Consider the following 21330-nt stretch of genomic DNA (forward strand, 5'->3'; position numbering starts at 1 on the left):
TGGCCAGCAGTCACGATATACCAGTATACTGGCCAGCAGGCAAGATATGCCAGTATACTGGCCAGCAGTCAAGATGTACCAGTATACTGGCCAGCAGGCAAGATATACCAGTATACTGGCCAGCAGTCAAGACATACCAGTATACTAGCCAGCGAGCAAGACATACCAGTATACTGGCCAGCAGGCAAGATATACCAGTATACTAGCCAGCAGGCAAGATATACCAGTATACTGGCCAGCAGTCAAGATATACCAGTATACTGGCCAGCAGGCAAGATATACCAGTATACTAGCCAGCGGTCAAGACATACCAGTATACTGGCCAGCAGTCAAGATATACCAGTATACTAGCCAGCAGGCAAGATATACCAGTATACTGGCCAGCAGGCAAGATATACCAGTATACTGGCCAGCAGGCAAGATATACCAGTATACTGGCCAGCAGTCAAGACATACCAGTATACTGGCCAGCAGTCAAGGTATACCAGTATACTGGCCAGCAGGCAAGATATACCAGTATACTGGCCAGCAGTCACGATATACCAGTATACTGGCCAGCAGTCACGATATACCAGTATACTGGCCAGCAGTCAAGACATACCAGTATACTGGCCAGCAGTCAAGATATACCAGTATACTGGCCAGCAGTCAAGATATACAAGTATACTGGCCAGCAGTCAAGATATACCAGTATACTTGGCAGCAGTCAAGATATACCAGTATACTGGCCAGCAGTCAAGACATACCAGTATACTGGCCAGCAGTCAAGATATACCAGTATACTGGCCAGCAGTCAAGATATACCAGTATACCGCCAGAAGGCAAGATATACCAGTATACTGGCCAGCAGTCAAGATATACCAATATACTGGCCAGCAGTCAAGACATACCAGTACACTGACCAGCAGTCAAGATATACCAGTATACTGGCCAGCAGTCACGATATACCAGTATGCTGGCCAGCAGTCAAGATATACCAGTATACTGGCCAGCAGTCAAGATATACCAGTATACTGGCCAGCAGTCAAGACATACCACTATACTGGCCAGCAGTCAAGATATACCAGTATACTGGCCAGCAGTCAAGACATACCAGTATACTGACCAGCAGTCAAGATATACCAGTATACTGGCCAGCAGGCAAGATATACCAGTATACTGGCCAGCAGTCACGATATACCAGTATACTGGCCAGCAGTCAAGATATACCAGTATACTGGCCAGCAGTCAAGATATACCAGTATACTGGCCAGTAGTCAAGACATACCAGTATACTGGCCAGCAGTCAAGATATTCCAATATACTGGCCAGCCGTCAAGACATACCAGTATACTGACCAGCAGTCAAGATATACCAGTATACTGGCCAGCAGGCAAGATATACCAGTATACTGGCCAGCAGTCACGATATACCAGTATACTGGCCAGCAGTCACGATATACCAGTATACTGGCCAGCAGTCAAGACATACCAGTGTACTGGCCAGCAGTCAAGATATACCAGTATACTGGCCAGCAGTCAAGATATACCAGTATACTGGCCAGCAGTCAAGATATACCAGTATACTGGCCAGCAGTCAAGATATGCCAGTATACTGGCCAGCAGTCAAGACATACCACTATACTGGCCAGCAGTCAAGATATACCAATATACTGGCCAGCAGTCAAGACATACCAGTATACTGACCAGCAGTCAAGATATACCAGTATACTGGCCAGCAGGCAAGATATACCACTATACTGGCCAGCAGTCACGATATACCAGTATACTGGCCAGCAGTCACGATATACCAGTATACTGGCCAGCAGTCAAGACATACCAGTATACTGGCCAGCAGTCAAGATATACCAGTATACTGGCCAGCAGTCAAGATATACAAGTATACTGGCCAGCAGTCAAGATATATCAGTATACTTGGCAGCAGTCAAGATATACCAGTATACTGGCCAGCAGTCAAGACATACCAGTATACTGGCCAGCAGTCAAGATATACCAGTATACTGGCCAGAAGTCAAGATATACCAGTATACTGACCATCATTCACGATATACCAGTATACTGGCCAGCAGTCAAGATATACCAGTATACTGGCCAGCAGTCAAGATATACCAGTATACTGGCCAGCAGTCAAGATATACCAGTATACTGGCCAGCAGTCACGATATACCAGTATACTGGCCAGCAGTCAAGATATACCAGTATACTGGCCAGCAGTCAAGATATACCAGTATACTGGCCAGCAGTCACGATATACCAGTATACTGACCAGCAGTCACGATATACCAGTATACTGACCAGCAGTCATGTTGAAGGTCATAATGTCATCATCATTTCTCAGGAGGGGAGGACACTGAACACAAGCATGAGAGGACCAGACTGACTGTGAGGCTGACCACTGATGCCTGGTGTCTGGCTGGCCTAGCCACCTGTCTTTTATAAAGTGATGTCTAAATTGACCTTTTCTTCTGTGATCATCAAACGTGGGTTGATGGATAGAGTCATTGATGCCCCCTATGGAGTACAAAGCAAGGGTGGTGTCTCAAGTTAGTGACCCACTACAGGAGAATATAACAAAGTTTCATACTTGATGTTGATGTTATGTGAAGGTGTTGTTCCTGAGAAATAAGCCAAACATTGCCACATGGAACCCCGCCCGCCCCTGCAGGAACATGAAGAAGGTGTTGTTACCTGAAGCTGTCAACACCGCTGAAGGAGTTCCTCGTGCCGTCGTCCACCAGCAGGAAGTGTGTGTGGTCTCCGTTGAGAGGCACGGGCTCAAAACGGTTCACCTTCTCCTCCACCTTGTACCTAGCAGCCGGGAGGGAGGGAGGCAGGGAGAGGCAGAAGGAAGGGAGAGTGATGGAGAGATGAAGGGAGGAGGGAGAGTGGTAGGGACAGATAGAGAGTTTGGAGGAGAGCGGGAGGGCCAGAGGAAGCAGGAAGAGTGAGATGGAGGAGCAGAGATGGAGATAGGAAGGAGTTTGGAGGAAAAGAAGAGAGATGGAGAGTGGGATGGATGGAGTAAAGGGAGGGATGGGAGTCAGGCACAGGGTACAAGGGTGAGGGAGTCAGGTCGTGTGTGAGGGAGGAATAAGAATAGGGAGGGAGTCATACAGCCAATATGAGGGTGATAGTGAAGGAAAGTGAGGGAGGATGAGAACGAATGTAAGGGAGAGAAAGAAAAAACAATAAATTTTCATCTCGAGAAATGTAAGACGTGGTCGAGGGAGATAAAAGAACATATATAAATTCATTCTTTAGCAAAAGTGATCACATTTTGAACACCTGCCACACCACAGCCACAACACTTCATCATTAAAAACCTGAATGAAACAGTCAATGTGCAGGTGCGCGACACAGACGCTGTGAGTGATGCAGTCATCTGTGTACTGTTGTGATAACTTTGGTCAAGTTGAAATATTTTGACTGTAAAATTCATCCATCTGTTGTAGAGGAAAACACCAATAGTTACAGGGACACCTTGGTGGTACAGCAGACCAGATATGTGGCGCAGAACAGCAGGATAGTGCAACAGAACAGCAAGGTGGCACAGCAGAACAACAGGATGGTGCTGCAGAACAGCAAGGTGGTGCAGCAGAACAGCAGGTTGGTGCAGGAGAAAAGCAGAGTGGTGCAGCAGACCAGCAAGGTGTACAGCAGATCAGCGGAACGGTGCAGCATAACCACTGAGCGGTGCAACAAGGACCTTATCCAACCATTTCTGTCAGTAACTCTTTCACTGTTCCATTTCTGGCTTTTGTTGATATTGTAATACATCTGACCATCACTGTATCAACCAGGGGCACTGATGATACAGTAAGGGAGAGGCTGTATCTCTACACTGTAACGCCCACATGACAACTCATAACCATCCGTTCAATCTAAATGTGAGGATGAACCGCTAGGATGACTGTGGGGGAACTGCCCAGGCCAGTGGTGGAACCAACGCCTGCAGCTTCAGGTGCAAGCGACGCTGACCACCGCACCAGGGAGGGTTACTGTGCAAGATGCTCATGATAACCAGCTGTACAGGGAGGGAGGTGGCCTCCTCTCATGGAGCTCCACCTGTGATACTTCCTGATGTTTCTGTTTGTTTCTAAATGCTTCCCTCGTCCTGGATTAATTCCTTCCATTCATCCAGCGTTCATTATGGGATCACTTCCTTACATCCTTAATTTCCTGCTCTGACCTCCAGTTATTCTTTTCTTAAGTCTGTTAAATTTGTGTTCACTACAGAGGTCATTAATCTGGTTCATAGAGGTTGGGATCAGATCACGCCTTACTCTTCCCTCTTCCACGGTGGACGAATTTAAGGCTTCTAACCTTTCCCTGGAATCAAGTTTTTAAATCTGGCATCATGTCTGTTGCTCTCCTCTGGACCTTCTCTGAATATTTCTTTGTGCTATTTTCAGGTTGGTCACCAAGCATGAGAAGCATGTCTCAGTTTTGGCCAAGTGCAAGACGTGACCAGCTGGAGGAATATGTTCTTATCTATGTACTCCGATGCGATTCTGATATTTGCCAGTAGACAGCCTATCTATTTGAATATTCCCAAAAGAGACGAGCTCCAGATTCCTGCACCTTATTTCCTGCTACATATTCATATTTCTTTTTTGTTGCATATATATATATATATATATATATATATATATATATATATATATATATATATATATATATATATATATATATATATATATATATATATATAATGTATATATATATATATATATATATATATATATATATATATATATATATATATATATATATATATAATGTATATATATATATATATATATATATATATATATATATATATATATATATATATATATAATGTATATATATATATATATATATATATATATATATATATATATATATATATATATATATATATATATATATATCCCTGGGGACAGGGGAGAAAGAATACTTCCCACGCATTCCTCACGTGTCGTAGAAGGCGACTAAAGGGGACGGGAGCGGGGAGCTAGGAATCCTCCCCTCCTTGTATTTTAACTTTCTAAATGGGGAAACAGAAGGAGGAGTCACGCGGGGAGTGCTCATCCTCCTCGAAGGCTCAGATTAAGGTGTCTAAATGTGTCTGAATGAAACCAAGATTAGAAAAAAGGAGAGTTAGGTAATATGTTTGAGGAGAGGAACCTGGATGTTTTGGCTCTGAGTAAAACGAAGCTCAAGGGAAAAGGGGAGGAGTGGTTTGGGAATGTTTTGGAAGTAAAGTTAGGGGTTGGCGAAAGGACAAGAGCAAAGGAAGGAGTAGCACTACTTCTGAAATAGGAGTTGTGGGAGTATGTGATAGAGTGTAAGAAAGTAAACTCTAAATTGATCTGGGTAAAACTGAAAAGTGTATGGAGAGAGATGGGTGATTATTGGTGCCTAAGCACCTGAGCATGAGAGGCAAGTGTTAAGTGTTCTGGGAGCAGCTGAGTGAGTGTTTTAGCAGTTTTGATGCACGAGACCGGGTTATAGTGATGGGTGATTTGAATGCAAAGGTGAGTACTGTGGCAGTTGAGGGAATAATTGGTGTACATGGGATGTCCAGTGTTGTAAATGGAAATGGTGAAGAACTTGTAAATTTGTGTGCTGAAAAAGGACTGATGATTGGGAATACCTGGTTTAAAAAGAGAGTATACGTATGTAAATAGGAGAGATAGCCAGAGAGCGTTATTGGATTACGTGTTAATTGCTAGGCGCGTGAAAGAGAGACTTTTTGGATGTTAATGTGCTGAGAGGTGCAGCTGGAAAGATGTCTAATTGTGGAGGCGAAGGTTAAGATTTGTAGAGGTTTTCAGAGGAGAAAATGTTGGGGTGAAGAGAGTGGTGAGAGTAAGTGAGCTTGGGAAGGAGACTTGTGTGAGGAAGTAAAGGAGAGAGCGAGTGCAGAATGGAAAAAGGTGAGAACAAAGGACGTATGGGGAGTGGAGGAGGAATGGGATGTATTTAGGGAAGCAGTGATGGCTTGCGCAAAAGATGCTTATGGCATGAGAAGCGTGAGAGGTGGGCTGATCAGAAAGGGTAGTGTGTGGTGGGATGAAGAAGTAAGATTATTAGTGAAAGAGAAGAGAAAGGCGTTTGGACGATTTCTGCTGGGAAATAGTGCAAATGACTGGGAGAGTATAAAAGAAAGAGGCAAGAGGTCGATAGAAAGGTGCAAGAGGTGAAAATGAGAGCAAATGAGAGTTGGGGTGAGAGAGTATCATTAAATCTTAGTGAAAATAAAAGGATGTTTTGGAAGGAGGTAAATAAAGTGCGTAAGACAAGAGAATGAATAGGAACATCGGTGAAGGGGGATAATAGGGAGGTAATAACAAGTAGTGGTGACGTGAGAAGGGGATGGAGTGAGTATTTTGAAGGTTTGTTGAATGTGTTAGATGGTAGAGTGGCAGATATAGGGTGTTTTGGTCGAGGTGGTGTGCGAAGTGAGAGGGTCAGGGAGAATGATTTAGTAGACAAAGAAGAGGTAGTGAAAGCTTTGAGGAAGATGAATGCCGGCAAGGCAGAGGGTTTGGATGGTATTGCAGTGGAATTCATCATAAAAGGGGGTGACTGTATTGTTCATTGGTTGGTGAGGATATTCAATGTATGTATGACTCATGGTGAGGTGCCTGAGGATTGGCGGAATGCATGCATAGTGCCACAGTACAAAGGCAAAGGGGATAAAGGTTAGCGTTCAAATTACAGAGGTATAAGTTTGTTGAGTATTCCTGGGAAATTATATGGGAGGGTATTGATTGAGAGGGTGAAGGCATGTACAGAGCGACTGGGGAGGAGCAGTGTGGTTTCAGAAGTGGTAGAGAACGTGTGGATCAGGTACTTGTTTCGAAGAATGTATGTGAGAAAAACAAATGAATTTGTATGTAGCATTTATGGACCTGGAGAAGGTATATGATAGAGTTGATAGAGGTGCTCTGTGAAAGGTATTAAAAGTATATGGTGTGGGAGGCAAGTTGCTAGAAGCAGTGTAAAGTTTTTATCGAGAATATAAGGCATGTGTACGTGTAGGAAGAGAGGAAAGTGATTGGTTCTCAGTAAAGATTTGCGGCAGGGGTGTGTGATGTCTCAATGGTTGTTTAATTTGTTTATGGATGGGGTTGTTAGGGAGGTAAATGCAAGGGTTTTAAAGAGAGGGGCAAGTATGCAGTCTGTTGTGGATGAGAGGGCTTGGGAAGTGAGTCAGTTGTTGTTCGCTGATGATACAGCGCTGATGGCTGATTCGGGTAAGAAATTGCAGAAGCTGGTGACTGAGTTTGGTAAGGTGCGTGAAAGAAGAAAGTTGAGAATAAATGTGAATCAGAGCAAGGTCATTAGGTAAAGTAGGGTTGAGGGACAAGTCAATTGGGAGGTAAGTTTGAATGGAGAAAAACTGGAGGAAGTGAAGTGTTTTAGATATCTGGGAGTGGATTTGGCAGCGGATGGAACCATGGAAGCAGAAGTGAGTCACAGGGTGGGGGAGGGGGCGAAAGTTCTGGGGGCGTTGAAAAATGTGTGCAAGGCGAGAACATTATCTCGGAAAGCAAAAATGGGTATGTTTGAAGGAACAGTGGTTCCAGTAATGTTATATGGTTCGAGGCATGAGCTATAGATAGGGTTGTGCGGAGGAGGGTGGATGTGTTGGAAATGAGATGTTTGAGGACAATATGTGGTGTGAGGTGGTTTGATCGAGTAAGTAACGTAAGGGTAAGAGAGATGTGTGGAAATAAAAAAAGCGTGGTTGAGAGAGCAGAAGAGGGTGTTTTGAAATGGTTTGGGCACATGGAGAGAATGAGTGAGGAAAGATTGACCAAGAGGATATATGTGTCGGAGGTGGAGGGAACGAGGAGAAGTGGGAGACCAAATTGGAGGTGGAAAGATGGAGTGAAAAAGATTTTGTGTGATCGGGGCCTGAACATGCATGAGGGTGAAAGGAGGGCAAGGAATAGAGTGAATTGGATCGATGTGGTATACCGGGGTTGACGTGCTGTCAGTGGATTGAATCAGGGCATGTGAAGCGTCTGGGGTAAACCATGGAAAGCTGTGTAGGTATGTATATTTGCGTGTGTGGACGTGTATGTATATACATGTGTATGGGGGTGGGTTGGGCCATTTCTTTCGTCTGTTTCCTTGCGCTTCCTCGCAAACGCGGGAGACAGCGACAAAGCAAAAAACTAAAAAAAATATATATATGTATATATATATATATATATATATATATATATATATATATATATATATATATATATATATATATACATGAGGCAGGTGCCCATTTTATTGACCAACTCCAACAGGTGGATGAACAGCTGGGTTGAGTGTGGACCGACAGCCGCAACCAGGATTCGTACCTATGCACTCGACCCTGGGCGGACCGTGAATATGTCAGTGTCAGAAACGCTAACCACTACACCACGGAGGTTCATCTACACCAGGGAAGTCCATATTGAGGCCTCTCATTATGTCCCATTCTCAATGATTATATCTATTTGGGATTAACTTCATCAACAATGAATCAGACCAACTTCAGAGGTAGTCTACGTCCCATTGTAGGCTGACGCAAACTTCCTCGCTGTCGACCTCCCACGTGATTGTGGCATCATCAGCAAACATGTTGTAGTTGGCAAGTCATTCATATGGATCATGAAGAGTAATGGTCGCAGAGTAGCAGCAACCTGCGGCATGCCACTAGTGACCTCAGTCAACATCGAGAAGGTTCCTCTGACATGTAAACTTTGTATCCCTCCACCAAGACATCGTCTGTATACAGAGGTCATTTTCCCCCTTACTCCTGCCTGAAGCTCTAGCTTCTTCACAAGCCTCCTGTGTGGTATAGCATGAAATGCCTTCTGGTGGTCTGGATACAGACAATCCACCCAGCTCTCTCTCGTCTGCATCGCAGATCATCTTCGTCTGCATCGCAGATCATCCTCGTCTGAATCGCAGATCATCGTCGTCTGCATCGCAGATCATCCTCGTCTGAATCGCAGATCATCCTCGTCTGCATCGCAGATCATCCTCGTCTGCATGGCAGATCATCCTCGTCTGCATGGCAGATCATCCTCGTCTGAATCGCAGATCATCCTCGTCTGAATCGCAGATCATCCTCGTCTGCATGGTAGATCATCCTCGTCTAAATAGCAGATCATCCTCGTCTGAATCGCAGATCATCCTCGTCTGAATCGCAGATCATCCTCGTCTGATTCGCAGATCATCCTCGTCTGCATCGCAGATCATCCTCGTCTGCATCGCAGATCATCCTCGTCTGAATCGCAGATCATCCTCGTCTGCATCGCAGATCATCCTCGTCTGAATCGCAGATCATCCTCGTCTGCATCGCAGATCATCCTCGTCTGCATCGCAGTTCACTCTCTTATAAAAATCTGAGAAGCTCGTTTCACACGACCTCCTTTCCCTAAAAACGTTTTCTTTTCCTGGGTAGTTTCTCCTCTGTAAACAGCAATCTATTTCCTTTCTGATTATATTTTCTAACACTTTATAGACCACATTCATCTACTGGCGCCTATAGTTCAGCGCCTCCTCCCGGTCTCCTTTCTTAAAGGTAGGTATAGGTATGATGTTTACTTTCTTCCACTCCCCTGGCACTTTACCTACGTATCTTCCAACTCTATTCTGATCATACATTCAATGCTAGCTGGCAGGCTGGCAGGGGTGCCACTTGTGTCTTCTCCACATCACATCACTAAGCTTCTTTGCTTTTTACTTTTTTTTTGCACTACACCTTCCCTTTATAACCTTCCCCTCATGTCTGAGGCTATAGTTACCCCATGGTCATGTTTCTTCACTGTCAATTTCAAAACCTTCCACCACTATGCCCGAGCTTGTCTTTGTGTGTGTGAAATGACATGTGTAATTACCTATCCATACACTAAGTGGAGGGAGTTTAACACTCGTGGAGCCACATCTCTTGTAGTTTTCATACCGTCAAGAAGACTTTTAAATATTTGCTGGCCTTCACCGTGTTCTTGTCGAGGCCATTCCCATCATCCATATACTGAACCAGTCTTTCTTTACATCATAACCATCCTCTTTCTTAGCTTTCGATCATGGCCTCCGGTAATTCTGGTATTGCCCCTCATGAAGAAGTATTTGCCATCAACAACTTCCAACTGATCTAGGAAGGTGAACGGTGTTATCACGTCACCCTTCTCTCCTCTATGATGGACAGCTATGCAGCTGTCTTACTGTAGCCTAGTGCTCTTCATTTCAGTATCATCTTGGTTGCTCTTCTCTGGACTTTCTCAATCATATCTTTGTATTTCTATAAGTGCAGCAACCAATGTGAGAGGCTTGATCCAGTCTCGATCTGTTATTTTCCAAAGCTCGACAAACATATCTTTATTCGAGCACATGTATTCTAATATCTGCCAGAAGACAACTTAATTCGGTCACCATTCTGATGTGAAGGCCTGGCGACAATCTAGGCACAATACCGAGTCCTAGACCTCTCACAGATGAATCTCTGTAGCTTATTTTCTGCCATATAGTATTCATACTGTGGCCTTCTTTCACTGTATTCAGTTCTCGTTACCCTGCACTCACTTGAACTGAATCTCATTATCAATTCATCAAACCATTTTTGGTTTGTCCAAACTGATACAATCGTTTTCATCCCTTAGGTATGAGTCTGGTCCTCTTGGCAAGTCATTTATATACATCAAGAACAGAAGTGGGCCTAAGATCAAGCCCTGTAGCACTCCACTTGTGACCTCAGTCCGTTTTGAGAATGCGCCCCTTAACTGTGTTCTTTCTTCCCTCCCACACAGGTAATCCTCAATCCAGCGGAGTCTTCCCCTTGTTCTTGTAGGTATGTGTGTATAAAGCTACCGGTCAATCTATATCTTTACTTCTCAAGAGATGACAGAGAGACGGACAGAAAGAGTACAACAGTTACCAAACATCATGAAGCTTACAGACAGTGAATGTTTATCTTTCGCACACTGCGTGTCCTGACCTGACGCTGGCAAACTGGTTGGGGTCGGTGTTGATCAGTTGGTCCCTGTTGGAAATATACCCCCATGGCACCACCCCCAAGCACCGTATGCCTCTCACCATATGTTCATGTTCCTGCACCAGCATAAACACCGTCATGATTAACATTACCAACATCACGTACGTCAAGAATAAGTTTGTATATAAATGGACAAAAAGACGATGAAAAAATCATGAATGTCTCACACGGTATATAAGACAATACATGTCACACACACACACACACACACACACACACACACACACGTGTGTTCAATTTACAGTTATGTAATTGCAAAAGATTTACAGTCTACACAGAAAGTACATGGCTGAAAATTTTTACTTACCTCCTTAAACAGCGTCCTCTGCTTAACCTGAAAGTAATTAAAACAAAACCTGAGTGATCAGTAGCCATGAAATATGCTGTGTTATCTCAAAACAAGGAGGAAATCTCATGCATCCGGCAGTCGGCCTTACATCGAGACTACAAATCCTATCTGTGGGAGAGGTTAAGAGGCACCAGAAAGAGAAGAAGTCAGAACGCATCGGTCGCAGGAGGTGAGAAAAAAGTACCTTAAAACCAAGGCCAGAGAGAAGCACTGCAGGGGATGTAAAGAGGAGCCAACATGTCAGCAGTGACCACGAAGCACCAGTGTCAGGTGGAGCGAGGCAAAGAAACACAGTTCACCGAGAAAATCAGGAAGCATCAGCTAAAGTGAAGGCCAGAGGCATAAGGTCAAGCAAACGTCAGGTAGGTTCTGCTGGAGAAACAAAGATGCATCGTCCATGAAGAGGCGAAGAAGCCTTAGCTTCAGTCTCGCTAAATATAGCAAGATGGCAAAAATCAGAGAGGTAAACAGGAAGTGATTTCTTCGCATGTCTAATGCCTCGTTCCTCCCAGGACCTCCATCTGGGGAAGGATGAAGAGTCTGCAGGTGGGTTCATGCTAACACACCAGCCTATAATACTCCTGCCTCCCTCCCCCTCACACCTTCTTGAGTCCTGATGTAAGAATAATGCCTTGCTCTTCTCCTCTCAGGTGGCCGGCTGTCTGCCCATCCGACATCACTTGTATCCAACTGTAGACATTACTCTGAATCCACTTTTAAACACGACATACATCTTTCTCATGTTCCACATCTGTAAATCTCATCATTACTTACTCCGTCTGTTGCCACTAAACCATCCTTTACTAGCTCCTTTCAGCAGCCTTAATCCTAGAACCAACAGATGTCTTCCATGTCTATGTCTTACATCCATGAGTTTATGGCCGACAGGATTGTACTGTTCCTCAGTCTTACCTCTGCATCAATGGGTCACATGTTCCCCTTGATGGTTCTCCTCAAAAAAGATCGAGTCACCTTCCTTTTCTGAACAGCAAACTTTTTTTTTCTCTCTCCTATTGTGCCGGTAATTTCTAGCACTGTTCCCTATCTATCTATATCTCTGATGCCCGTTTTCTTTGAGAACTCCCTCAAGGGGATAACTACAGCAAAAGTCTCTCCATAAATGTTAAATTCCAGAGCCGCTTTCTTTCGTCTTTTGTGCCTCATCCTTAACAGGCCACTGGCAGAGAGCAACTGTAGCATAGTGTTTTCAGAGCCTCCGACCAACTACTTCTACCTAATATTCCTGCCAAATGTCCCTACCTACTACTAATACTAGTACTACCTGATACATCTACCTAAAACTACTGTCTAACGTTCCTACCTACTATCTATTGCTCCTATCATTTTGCCAAAAGGCAGAGCTAGTGCCAAGTGCTCACCACAGGAAAACCTAGAGTTGTGATCTTTGAGTTAAGTGTTGTCAACTATTTGTGAGAAGGAGAGATTACGTTTGCGAACATAATACCAACAGTCCGGAAGTGGGTAAGGCAGAACGAAAAGACAGCTACCTGGGACAAAGGAGTGCAACTTGACAGCCTCTGAAATCCTAGCTCGTGGATAGTAACGGTAATACACCTCCCTGGTTGGTGGTCGCCTACCAACTTACTGTTTCCAAACAAGTCAGTTCTCTAACCTTCCCCAACCTGACAATGCTGCTCACCAGAATCATCCTCCACTTTCCTCTCCTTCCTGTCACAGACCATCGTCTTACTCTCGCTTGTATACACCTTCAACATTCCTCCTTAAGTGAACATGTAAAGCTTACTAACCTGACCTCAAGGTAAGCATCTGCGCAAGTCACCAACGACCACCTCAATACCCAGTGCAAACTTTGCTCTCTTCATGTGATTCTTGCCTTCATCTCCCTCACTGCCCACCAGTAGGATGCTGAGAAGCCAAAGTGACGTCATACAGTTCTGCCTCGCTTCCGTACACCTGTCTCAAAACATTCACTTCACTGACCATCTACTTCCATACTTGCTTTACCGTTCTTGTAGAATGACTGTGTTGCCTCCAGTACCTTTCCTCCTAAACCACAGATCTTCAGTACCAGTCGTAACGTATTCCAGGATGCATGTCTTCCAGGTTCCAGGAATGCTGTATACAACTTCCTTTCTCTCTACTGTATACTCTTCTTCTTTCATCTTAAAGAACTTTGATCCATGAATCAACTCCCCCACCTGCTCTTCACTTATGCTTCAAATATGTCTCTTCTGTGTCATAAGTCTCCTGCACTCCTTCCCTGACCTGCCAAATAAACTGACTTCTCTTGACACGTTGCCACTCCTCCCTACCACAATGTTCTTTGCATAAAACCATTAACGTAGCTCCTATCCAGTCAGCTGATATCCTCTCACAACTACACACGCGCTTTCTGCCTCCGTTTTACTACTCCCACTTAACAACATTTTCTCTAGTTATCCCATCCACTCCAAAGCTGTTCTTATTCACAAACTCCTTATAATAACTTATCTCATCCTTGATAAGGTTTCCTGTATTGAAAGTCCCAAACCTCCTTCCTGTTTTCTAACGTTTATGCATGCTATCTCTGCCTCTCCCATCCTTCGCTGCATCACCTCACTCTAGTGCTCTTTCTACCGATTTTAACATCCATCTGATTTCAAGAGACGTCATCCTCCGTCACTTATTCTATACCACTTCTACCTGGTGACACTGTCTACCTTACAAAAGCTAACTGGACCCGTGTCTAAGGCTATGGCTAAATCTATATACTGTTTCCTTGTGGTGCGTCATGACTCAATGGATTCAAGAAACAACCATGTTCAACTTTGATCTTGTAATTAATTACCTGTTAAAACATCCCAGTCTATGCTGGGGTTGTGAATATCTCCTGCTATTATTGCTGGTTTTTGATTTTTTTTTACTAAATTTCCTTTTGACAGAATCACATTTTCTATGAAATGATTTCGGGTTTACACACGATTCTGACATTTTCAAATGATAATCTATAGATTTTGTTATTGCTATGTTATCTAGCTTTACTGACGCCACATAACGTGTAAGTTCACTCCGCTCTCTACAAGCACAAGCCAGAGCAGAGGTAAGGAAGAACCTGCCTGAGTGGAAGCCAGGAGGTACCAGCCAGAGTGGGAGGAAGCCAGGAGGTACCAGCCAGAGTGGAAGGAGGCCAGGAGGCACCAGCTAGAGTGGAAGGAGGCCAGGAGGCACCAGCTAGAGTGGGAGGAGGCCAGGAGGCACCAGCTAGAGTGGAAGGAGGCCAGGAGGCACCAACTAGAGTGGGAGGAGGCCAGGGTGCACCAGCTAGAGTGGAAGGAGGCCAGGAGGTACCAGCCAGAGTGGGAGGAAGCCAGGAGGCACCAGCTAGAGTGGAAGGAGGCCAGGAGGCACCAGCTAGAGTGGAAGGAAGCCAGGAGGTACCAGCCAGAGTGGAAGGAGGCCAGGAGGCACCAGCTAGAGTGGAAGGAGGCCAGGAGGCACCAGCTAGAGTGGGAGGAGGCCAGGAGACACTAGCTAGAGTGGGAGGAGGCCAGGAGGCACCAGCTAGAGTGGAAGGAGGCCAGGAGGCACCAAGTAGAGTGGGAGGAGGCCAGGGTGCACCAGCTAGAGTGGAAGGAGGCCAGGAGGTACCAGCTAGAGTGGAAGGAGGCCAGGAGGCACCAGCTAGAGTGGGAGGAGGCCAGGAGGCACCAGCTAGAGTGGGAGGAGGCCATGAGACACCAGCTAGAGTGGGAGGAGGCCAGGAGGCACCAACTAGAGTGGGAGGAGGCCAGGAGGCACCAACTAGAGTGGGAGGAGGCCAGGGGGCACCAGCTAGAGTGGAAGGAGGCCAGGGTGCACCAGCTAGAGTGGAAGGAGGCCAGGAGGCACCAGCTAGAGTGGGAGGAGGCCAGGGTGCACCAGCTAGAGTGGAAGGAGGCCAGGAGGTACCAGCTAGAGTGGGAGGAGGCCAGGAGGCACCAGCTAGAGTGGGAGGAGGCCAGGAGGCACCAGCTAGAGTGGATGGAAGCCAGGGGGCACCAGCCAGAGTGAAATGAAGCCAGGAGGCACCAGCTAGAGTGGAAGGAGGCCAGGAGGTACCAGCTAGAGTGGAAGGAGGCCAGGGTGCACCAGCTAGAGTGGAAGGAGGCCAGGAGGCACCAGCTAGAGTGGGAGGAGGCCAGTGTGCACCAGCTAGAGTGGAAGGAGGCCAGGAGGCACCAGCTAGAGTGGAAGGAGGCCAGGAGGCACCAGCTAGAGTGGGAGGAGGCCAGGAGGCACCAGCTAGAGTGGGAGGAGGCCAGGAGGCACCAGCTAGAGTGGAAGGAAGCCAAGGGGCACCAGCTAGAGTGGAAGGAGGCCAGGAGGTACCAGCTAGAGTGGAAGGAGGCCAGGAGGCACCAACTAGAGTGGGAGGAGGCCAGGGTACACCAGCTAGAGTGGAAGGAGGCCAGGAGGTACCAGCTAGAGTGGAAGGAGGCCAGGAGGCACCAGCTAGAGTGGGAGGAGGCCAGGAGGCACCAGCCAGAGTGGAAGGAGGCCAGGAGGTATCAGCTAGAGTGGAAGGAGGCCAGGGGGCACAAGCTAGAGTGGGAGGAGGCCAGGGTGCACCAGCTAGAGTGGAAGGAGGCCAGGAGGTACCAGCTAGAGTGGAAGGAGGCCAGGAGGCACCAGCTAGAGTGGGAGGAAGCCAGGGGGCACCAGCTAGAGTGGAAGGAGGCCAGGAGGTATCAGCTAGAGTGGAAGGAGGCCAGGGGGCACCAGCTAGAGTGGGAGGAGGCCAGGGGGCACCAGCTAGAGTGGAAGGAGGCCAGGAGGAACCAACTAGAGTGGGAGGAGGCCAGGAGGCACCAGCTAGAGTGGATGGAAGCCAGGAGGCACCAGCTAGAGTGGAAGGAGGCCAGGAGGCATCAGCTAGGAGGCCAGGAGGCACCAGCTAGAGTGGAAGGAGGCCAGGGGGCACCAGCTAGAGTGGGAGGAGGCCAGGGGGCACCAGCTAGAGTGGAAGGAGGCCAGGAGGCATCAGCTAGGAGGCCAGGAGGCACCAGATAGAGTGGAAGGAAGCCAGGGGGCACCAGCCAGAGTGGAAGGAGGTCAGGGGTCACCATCTAGAGTGGAAGGAGGCCAGGGTTCACCAGGCAGAGTGGAGGTGAGAAGTGTACCTTAACGATGTACTGTCCCTTGTTGACAGCCTGTCCTAACATAGCAAGTTGTGTCTGTCCTAACATAGCAGCAAGCAGCGTCTGTCTAACATAGCAGCAAGCAGCGTCTGTCTTAACATAGCAGCAAGCAGCGTCTGTCTAACATAGCAGCAAGCAGCGTCTGTCCTAACATAGCACAAGCAGCGTCTGTCCTAACATAGCACAAGCAGCGTCTGTCTTAACATAGCAAGTTGTGTCTGTCCTAACATAGCAAGTTGTGTCTGTCCTAACATAGCACAAGCAGCGTCTGTCTTAACATAGCAGCAAGCAGCGTCTGTCTTAACATAGCAGCAAGCAGCGTCTGTCTTAACATAGCACAAGCAGCGTCTGTCTTAACATAGCAAGTTGTGTCTGTCCTAACATAGCAAGTTGTGTCTTCCTAACATAGCAGCAAGCAGCGTCTGTCCTAACATAGCAGCAAGCAGCGTCTGTCCTAACATAGCACAAGCAGCGTCTGTCTTAACATAGCAGCAAGCAGCGTCTGTCCTAACATAGCACAAGCAGCGTCTGTCCTAACATAGCACAAGCAGCGTCTGTCCTAACATAGCAGCAAGCAGCGTCTGTCTTAACATAGCACAAGCAGCGTCTGTCCTAACATAGCACAAGCAGCGTCTGTCCTAACATAGCAGCAAGCAGCGTCTGTCCTAACATAGCACAAGCAGCGTCTGTCCTAACATAGCACAAGCAGCGTCTGTCTTAACATAGCAGCAGCAGCGTCTGTCCTAACATAGCACAAGCAGCGTCTGTCTAACATAGCAGCAAGCAGCGTCTGTCTAACATAGCAGCAAGCAGCGTCCTGTCCTAACATAGCACAAGCAGCGTCTGTCCTAACATAGCACAAGCAGCGTCTGTCCTAACATAGCAGCAAGCAGCGTCCTGTCCTAACATAGCACAAGCAGCGTCTGTCTAACATAGCAGCAAGCAGCGTCTGTCCTAACATAGCAGCAAGCAGCGTCTGTCTTAACATAGCACAAGCAGCGTCTGTCCTAACATAGCAGCAAGCAGCGTCTGTCTTAACATAGCACAAGCAGCGTCTGTCCTAACATAGCACAAGCAGCGTCTGTCTAACATAGCAGCAAGCAGCGTCTGTCTTAACATAGCAGCAGCAGCGTCTGTCTTAACATAGCAGCAAGCAGCGTCTGTCCTAACATAGCACAAGCAGCGTCTGTCCTAACATAGCAGCAAGCAGCGTCTGTCCTAACATAGCACAAGCAGCGTCTGTCTTAACATAGCACAAGCAGCGTCTGTCCTAACATTAGCAGCAAGCAGCGTCTGTCTTAACATAGCACAAGCAGCGTCTGTCCTAACATAGCAGCAAGCAGCGTCTGTCTAACATAGCAGCAAGCAGCGTCCTGTCCTAACATAGCACAAGCAGCGTCTGTCTAACATAGCAGCAAGCAGCGTCCTGTCCTAACATAGCAGCAAGCAGCGTCTGTCCTAACATAGCACAAGCAGCGTCTGTCCTAACATAGCACAAGCAGCGTCTGTCCTAACATAGCACAAGCAGCGTCTGTCTTAACATAGCAGCAGCAGCGTCTGTCCTAACATAGCACAAGCAGCGTCTGTCCTAACATAGCACAAGCAGCGTCTGTCTAACATAGCAGCAAGCAGCGTCTGTCTAACATAGCAGCAAGCAGCGTCCTGTCCTAACATAGCACAAGCAGCGTCTGTCTTAACATAGCACAAGCAGCGTCTGTCTTAACATAGCACAAGCAGCGTCTGTCCTAACATAGCACAAGCAGCGTCTGTCCTAACATAGCACAAGCAGCGTCTGTCTTAACATAGCACAAGCAGCGTCTGTCTTAACATAGCACAAGCAGCGTCTGTCCTAACATAGCACAAGCAGCGTCTGTCTTAACATAGCACAAGCAGCGTCTGTCCTAACATAGCACAAGCAGCGTCTGTCCTAACATAGCACAAGCAGCGTCTGTCTTAACATAGCACAAGCAGCGTCTGTCCTAACATAGCACAAGCAGCGTCTGTCTTAACATAGCAAGTTGTGTCTGTCCTAACATAGCACAAGCAGCGTCTGTCTAACATAGCAGCAAGCAGCGTCTGTCTAACATAGCAGCAAGCAGCGTCTGTCCCTAACATAGTAGCAAGCAGCGTCTGTCCTAACATAGCAGCAAGCAGCGTCTGCCCTAACATAGCAGCAAGCAGCGTCTGTCCTAACATAGCAGCAAGCAGCGTCTGTCCTAACATAGCAGCAAGCAGCGTCTGTCCTAACATAGCAGCAAGCAGCGTCTGCCCTAACACAGCAGCAAGCAGCGTCTGTCCTAACATAGCAGCAAGCAGCGTCTGTCCTAACATAGCAGCATGCAGCGTCTGTCCTAACATAGCAGCAAGCAGCGTTTGTCCTAACATAGCAAGTTGTGTCTGTCCTAACATAGCAGCAAGCAGCGTCTGTCCTAACATAGCAGCAAGCAGCGTCTGTCCTAACATAGCAGCAAGCAGCGTTTGTCCTAACATAGCAAGTTGTGTCTGTCCTAACATAGCAGCAAGCAGCGTCTGTCTTAACATAGCAGCAAGCAGCGTCTGTCCTAACATAGCAAGTTGTGTCTTCCTAACATAACAGCAAGCAGCGTCTGTCCTAACATAGCAGCAAGCAGCGTCTGTCCTAACATAGCAAGTTGTGTCTGTCCTAACATAGCAGCAAGCAGCGTCTGTCCTAACATAGCAGCAAGCAGCGTCTGTCCTAACATAGCAGCAAGCAGCGTCTGTCCTAACATAGCAGCAAGCAGCGTCTGTCCTAACATAGCAGCAAGCAGCGTATGTCTTAACATAGCAGCAAGCAGCGTCTGTCTTAACATAGCAGCAAGCAGCGTCTGTCTTAACATAGCAGCAAGCAGCGTCTGTCTTAACATAGCAGCAAGCAGCGTCTGTCCTAACATAGCAGCAAGCAGCGTCTGTCTTAACATAGCAGCAAGCAGCGTCTGTCCTAACATAGCAGCAAGCAGCGTCTGTCTTAACATAGCAGCAAGCAGCGTCTGTCCTAACATAGCAGCAAGCAGCGTCTGTCTTAACATAGCAAGTTGTGTCTTCCTAACATAGCAGCAAGCAGCGTCTGTCCTAACATAGCAGCAAGCAGCGTCTGTCCTAACATAGCAAGTTGTGTCTTCCTAACATAGCAGCAAGCAGCGTCTGTCCTAACATAGCAGCAAGCAGCGTCTGTCTTAACATAGCAGCAAGCAGCGTCTGTCTTAACATAGCAGCAAGCAGCGTCTGTCTTAACATAGCAGCAAGCAGCGTCTGTCTTAACATAGCAGCAAGCAGCGTCTGTCCTAACATAGCAGCAAGCAGCGTCTGTCCTAACACAGCAGCAAGCAGCGTCTGTCTTAACATAGCAAGTTGTGTCTGTCCCTTTGGTAAACTAAGTTGATTATCATGATGTCATTACTGACCACCAGACCCCGACTGGGATCTTGCCCAGAGCAGAACCTTCCTCTCTGTGATGCCCACCTTTATCAACCCTGAAGAGAAGGTCTCCTTTTTCTTGCCATCCAGCTGGAAGTTCTTGGCACCACCTGTGACGGAGATGACCAGCTGTGGTCGGTGAGGGTCCAGAAGCTGCCAGTAGTCAGACAGGAGAGTCAGCACACTCTGCATGGGCGTGTCACACGACAGACGCACGTACTTGGACGGCTTGGTGGATCCTGGGCGGGGAGAGCAGGGGAGAGGAGAGGAGTGGAGGGGAGAGGAGTGCAGGGGAGAGGAGAGAGGAGAAGAGAGGAGAGGAAAGGAGGGGAGAGAAGGGGAGGAGGAGGGGTGAGGAGTGGAGGGGAGAGGATTGGAGAGAGGAGAGGAGATGAGAGCAGGGGAGAGGAGAGGAGGGGAGAGGAGGTGAGAGGAGAGGAGGGGAGAGGAGAGGGCAGCGTTATTGTCATTACTCACAGATTCTATCTATATATACAGCTGACCAAGAGTCAAGGTTCAGTACACAATCGTGACAAGCTGGATCAGGTCACCATCTGTAACTGGCTGGATCAGGTCACCATCTGTAACTGGCTGGATCAGGTCACCATCTGTAACTGTACAGAAGGAATGTGAACCTAACTTTTCCTAGTGTTATATGGTGAGGAAAATGACATGGGCAGCCGTAGCCCACTGGGGGGAACCTAAGCCGAGTCTCGTCTGGGGGCTCTACACCCTTCACACTCTCCTCTACACCACGAGCTCTGGGGCAGCTCGTGATGTCTGAGACAACCTTCCCTGCGTTATGAAGGCTGCCATATAACGGCTGGGACTAAGTCACCCACTCAGTGGTCGCGGACCTGCGCTCTGGCCTGATAACGTGCATAAGAAGGGCCAGTCCTGCAGGCTTCTCCAGCCAGCTCGACGCGTCGGGAGGATGAACAACTGGATTGGTCGACAGATAAACACATCCACGTCATCCACAAACTTCCAATGTTATCATTATTATTTTGCTTTGTCGCTGTCTCCCGCGTTAGCGAGGTAGCGCAAGGAAACAGACGAAAGAATGGCCCAACCCACCCACATACACATGTATATACATACACGTCCACACACACAAATATACATACCTATACATCTCAACGTATACATATATATACACACAGACATATACATATATACACATGTACATAATTCACACTGTCTGCCTTTATTCATTTCCATCGCCACCTCACCACACATGAAATAACAACCCCCTCCTCCCTCATGTGTGCGAGGTAGCGCTAGGAAAAGACAACAAAGGCCACACTCGTTCACACTCACTCTCTAGCTGTCATGTAATAATGCACCGAAACCACAGCTCCCTTTCCACATCTAGGCCCC

At 47.1% G+C, this 21330-nt stretch overlaps 1 protein-coding gene across 1 annotated transcript in view; it reads right to left on the reverse strand.

The window, feature by feature from the left end:
- LOC139751132 (transient receptor potential cation channel subfamily M member-like 2) overlaps window positions 1-21330 on the reverse strand; it is a 136796-nt gene that overhangs the window by 87720 nt on the left and 27746 nt on the right. The window contains exons 9-13 of the mRNA XM_071666232.1: window positions 19975-20189; window positions 16498-16578; window positions 11336-11362; window positions 10972-11084; window positions 2688-2807 (exon numbers count right to left, since the gene is read on the reverse strand). Of these exons, the coding sequence (XP_071522333.1) occupies window positions 2688-2807; window positions 10972-11084; window positions 11336-11362; window positions 16498-16578; window positions 19975-20189 (556 nt within the window). The remainder of the gene's footprint in view (window positions 1-2687; window positions 2808-10971; window positions 11085-11335; window positions 11363-16497; window positions 16579-19974; window positions 20190-21330) is intronic.

Source organism: Panulirus ornatus, chromosome 11, assembly GCF_036320965.1.
Source record: "Panulirus ornatus isolate Po-2019 chromosome 11, ASM3632096v1, whole genome shotgun sequence".
Lineage (NCBI taxonomy): Eukaryota > Metazoa > Arthropoda > Malacostraca > Decapoda > Palinuridae > Panulirus > Panulirus ornatus.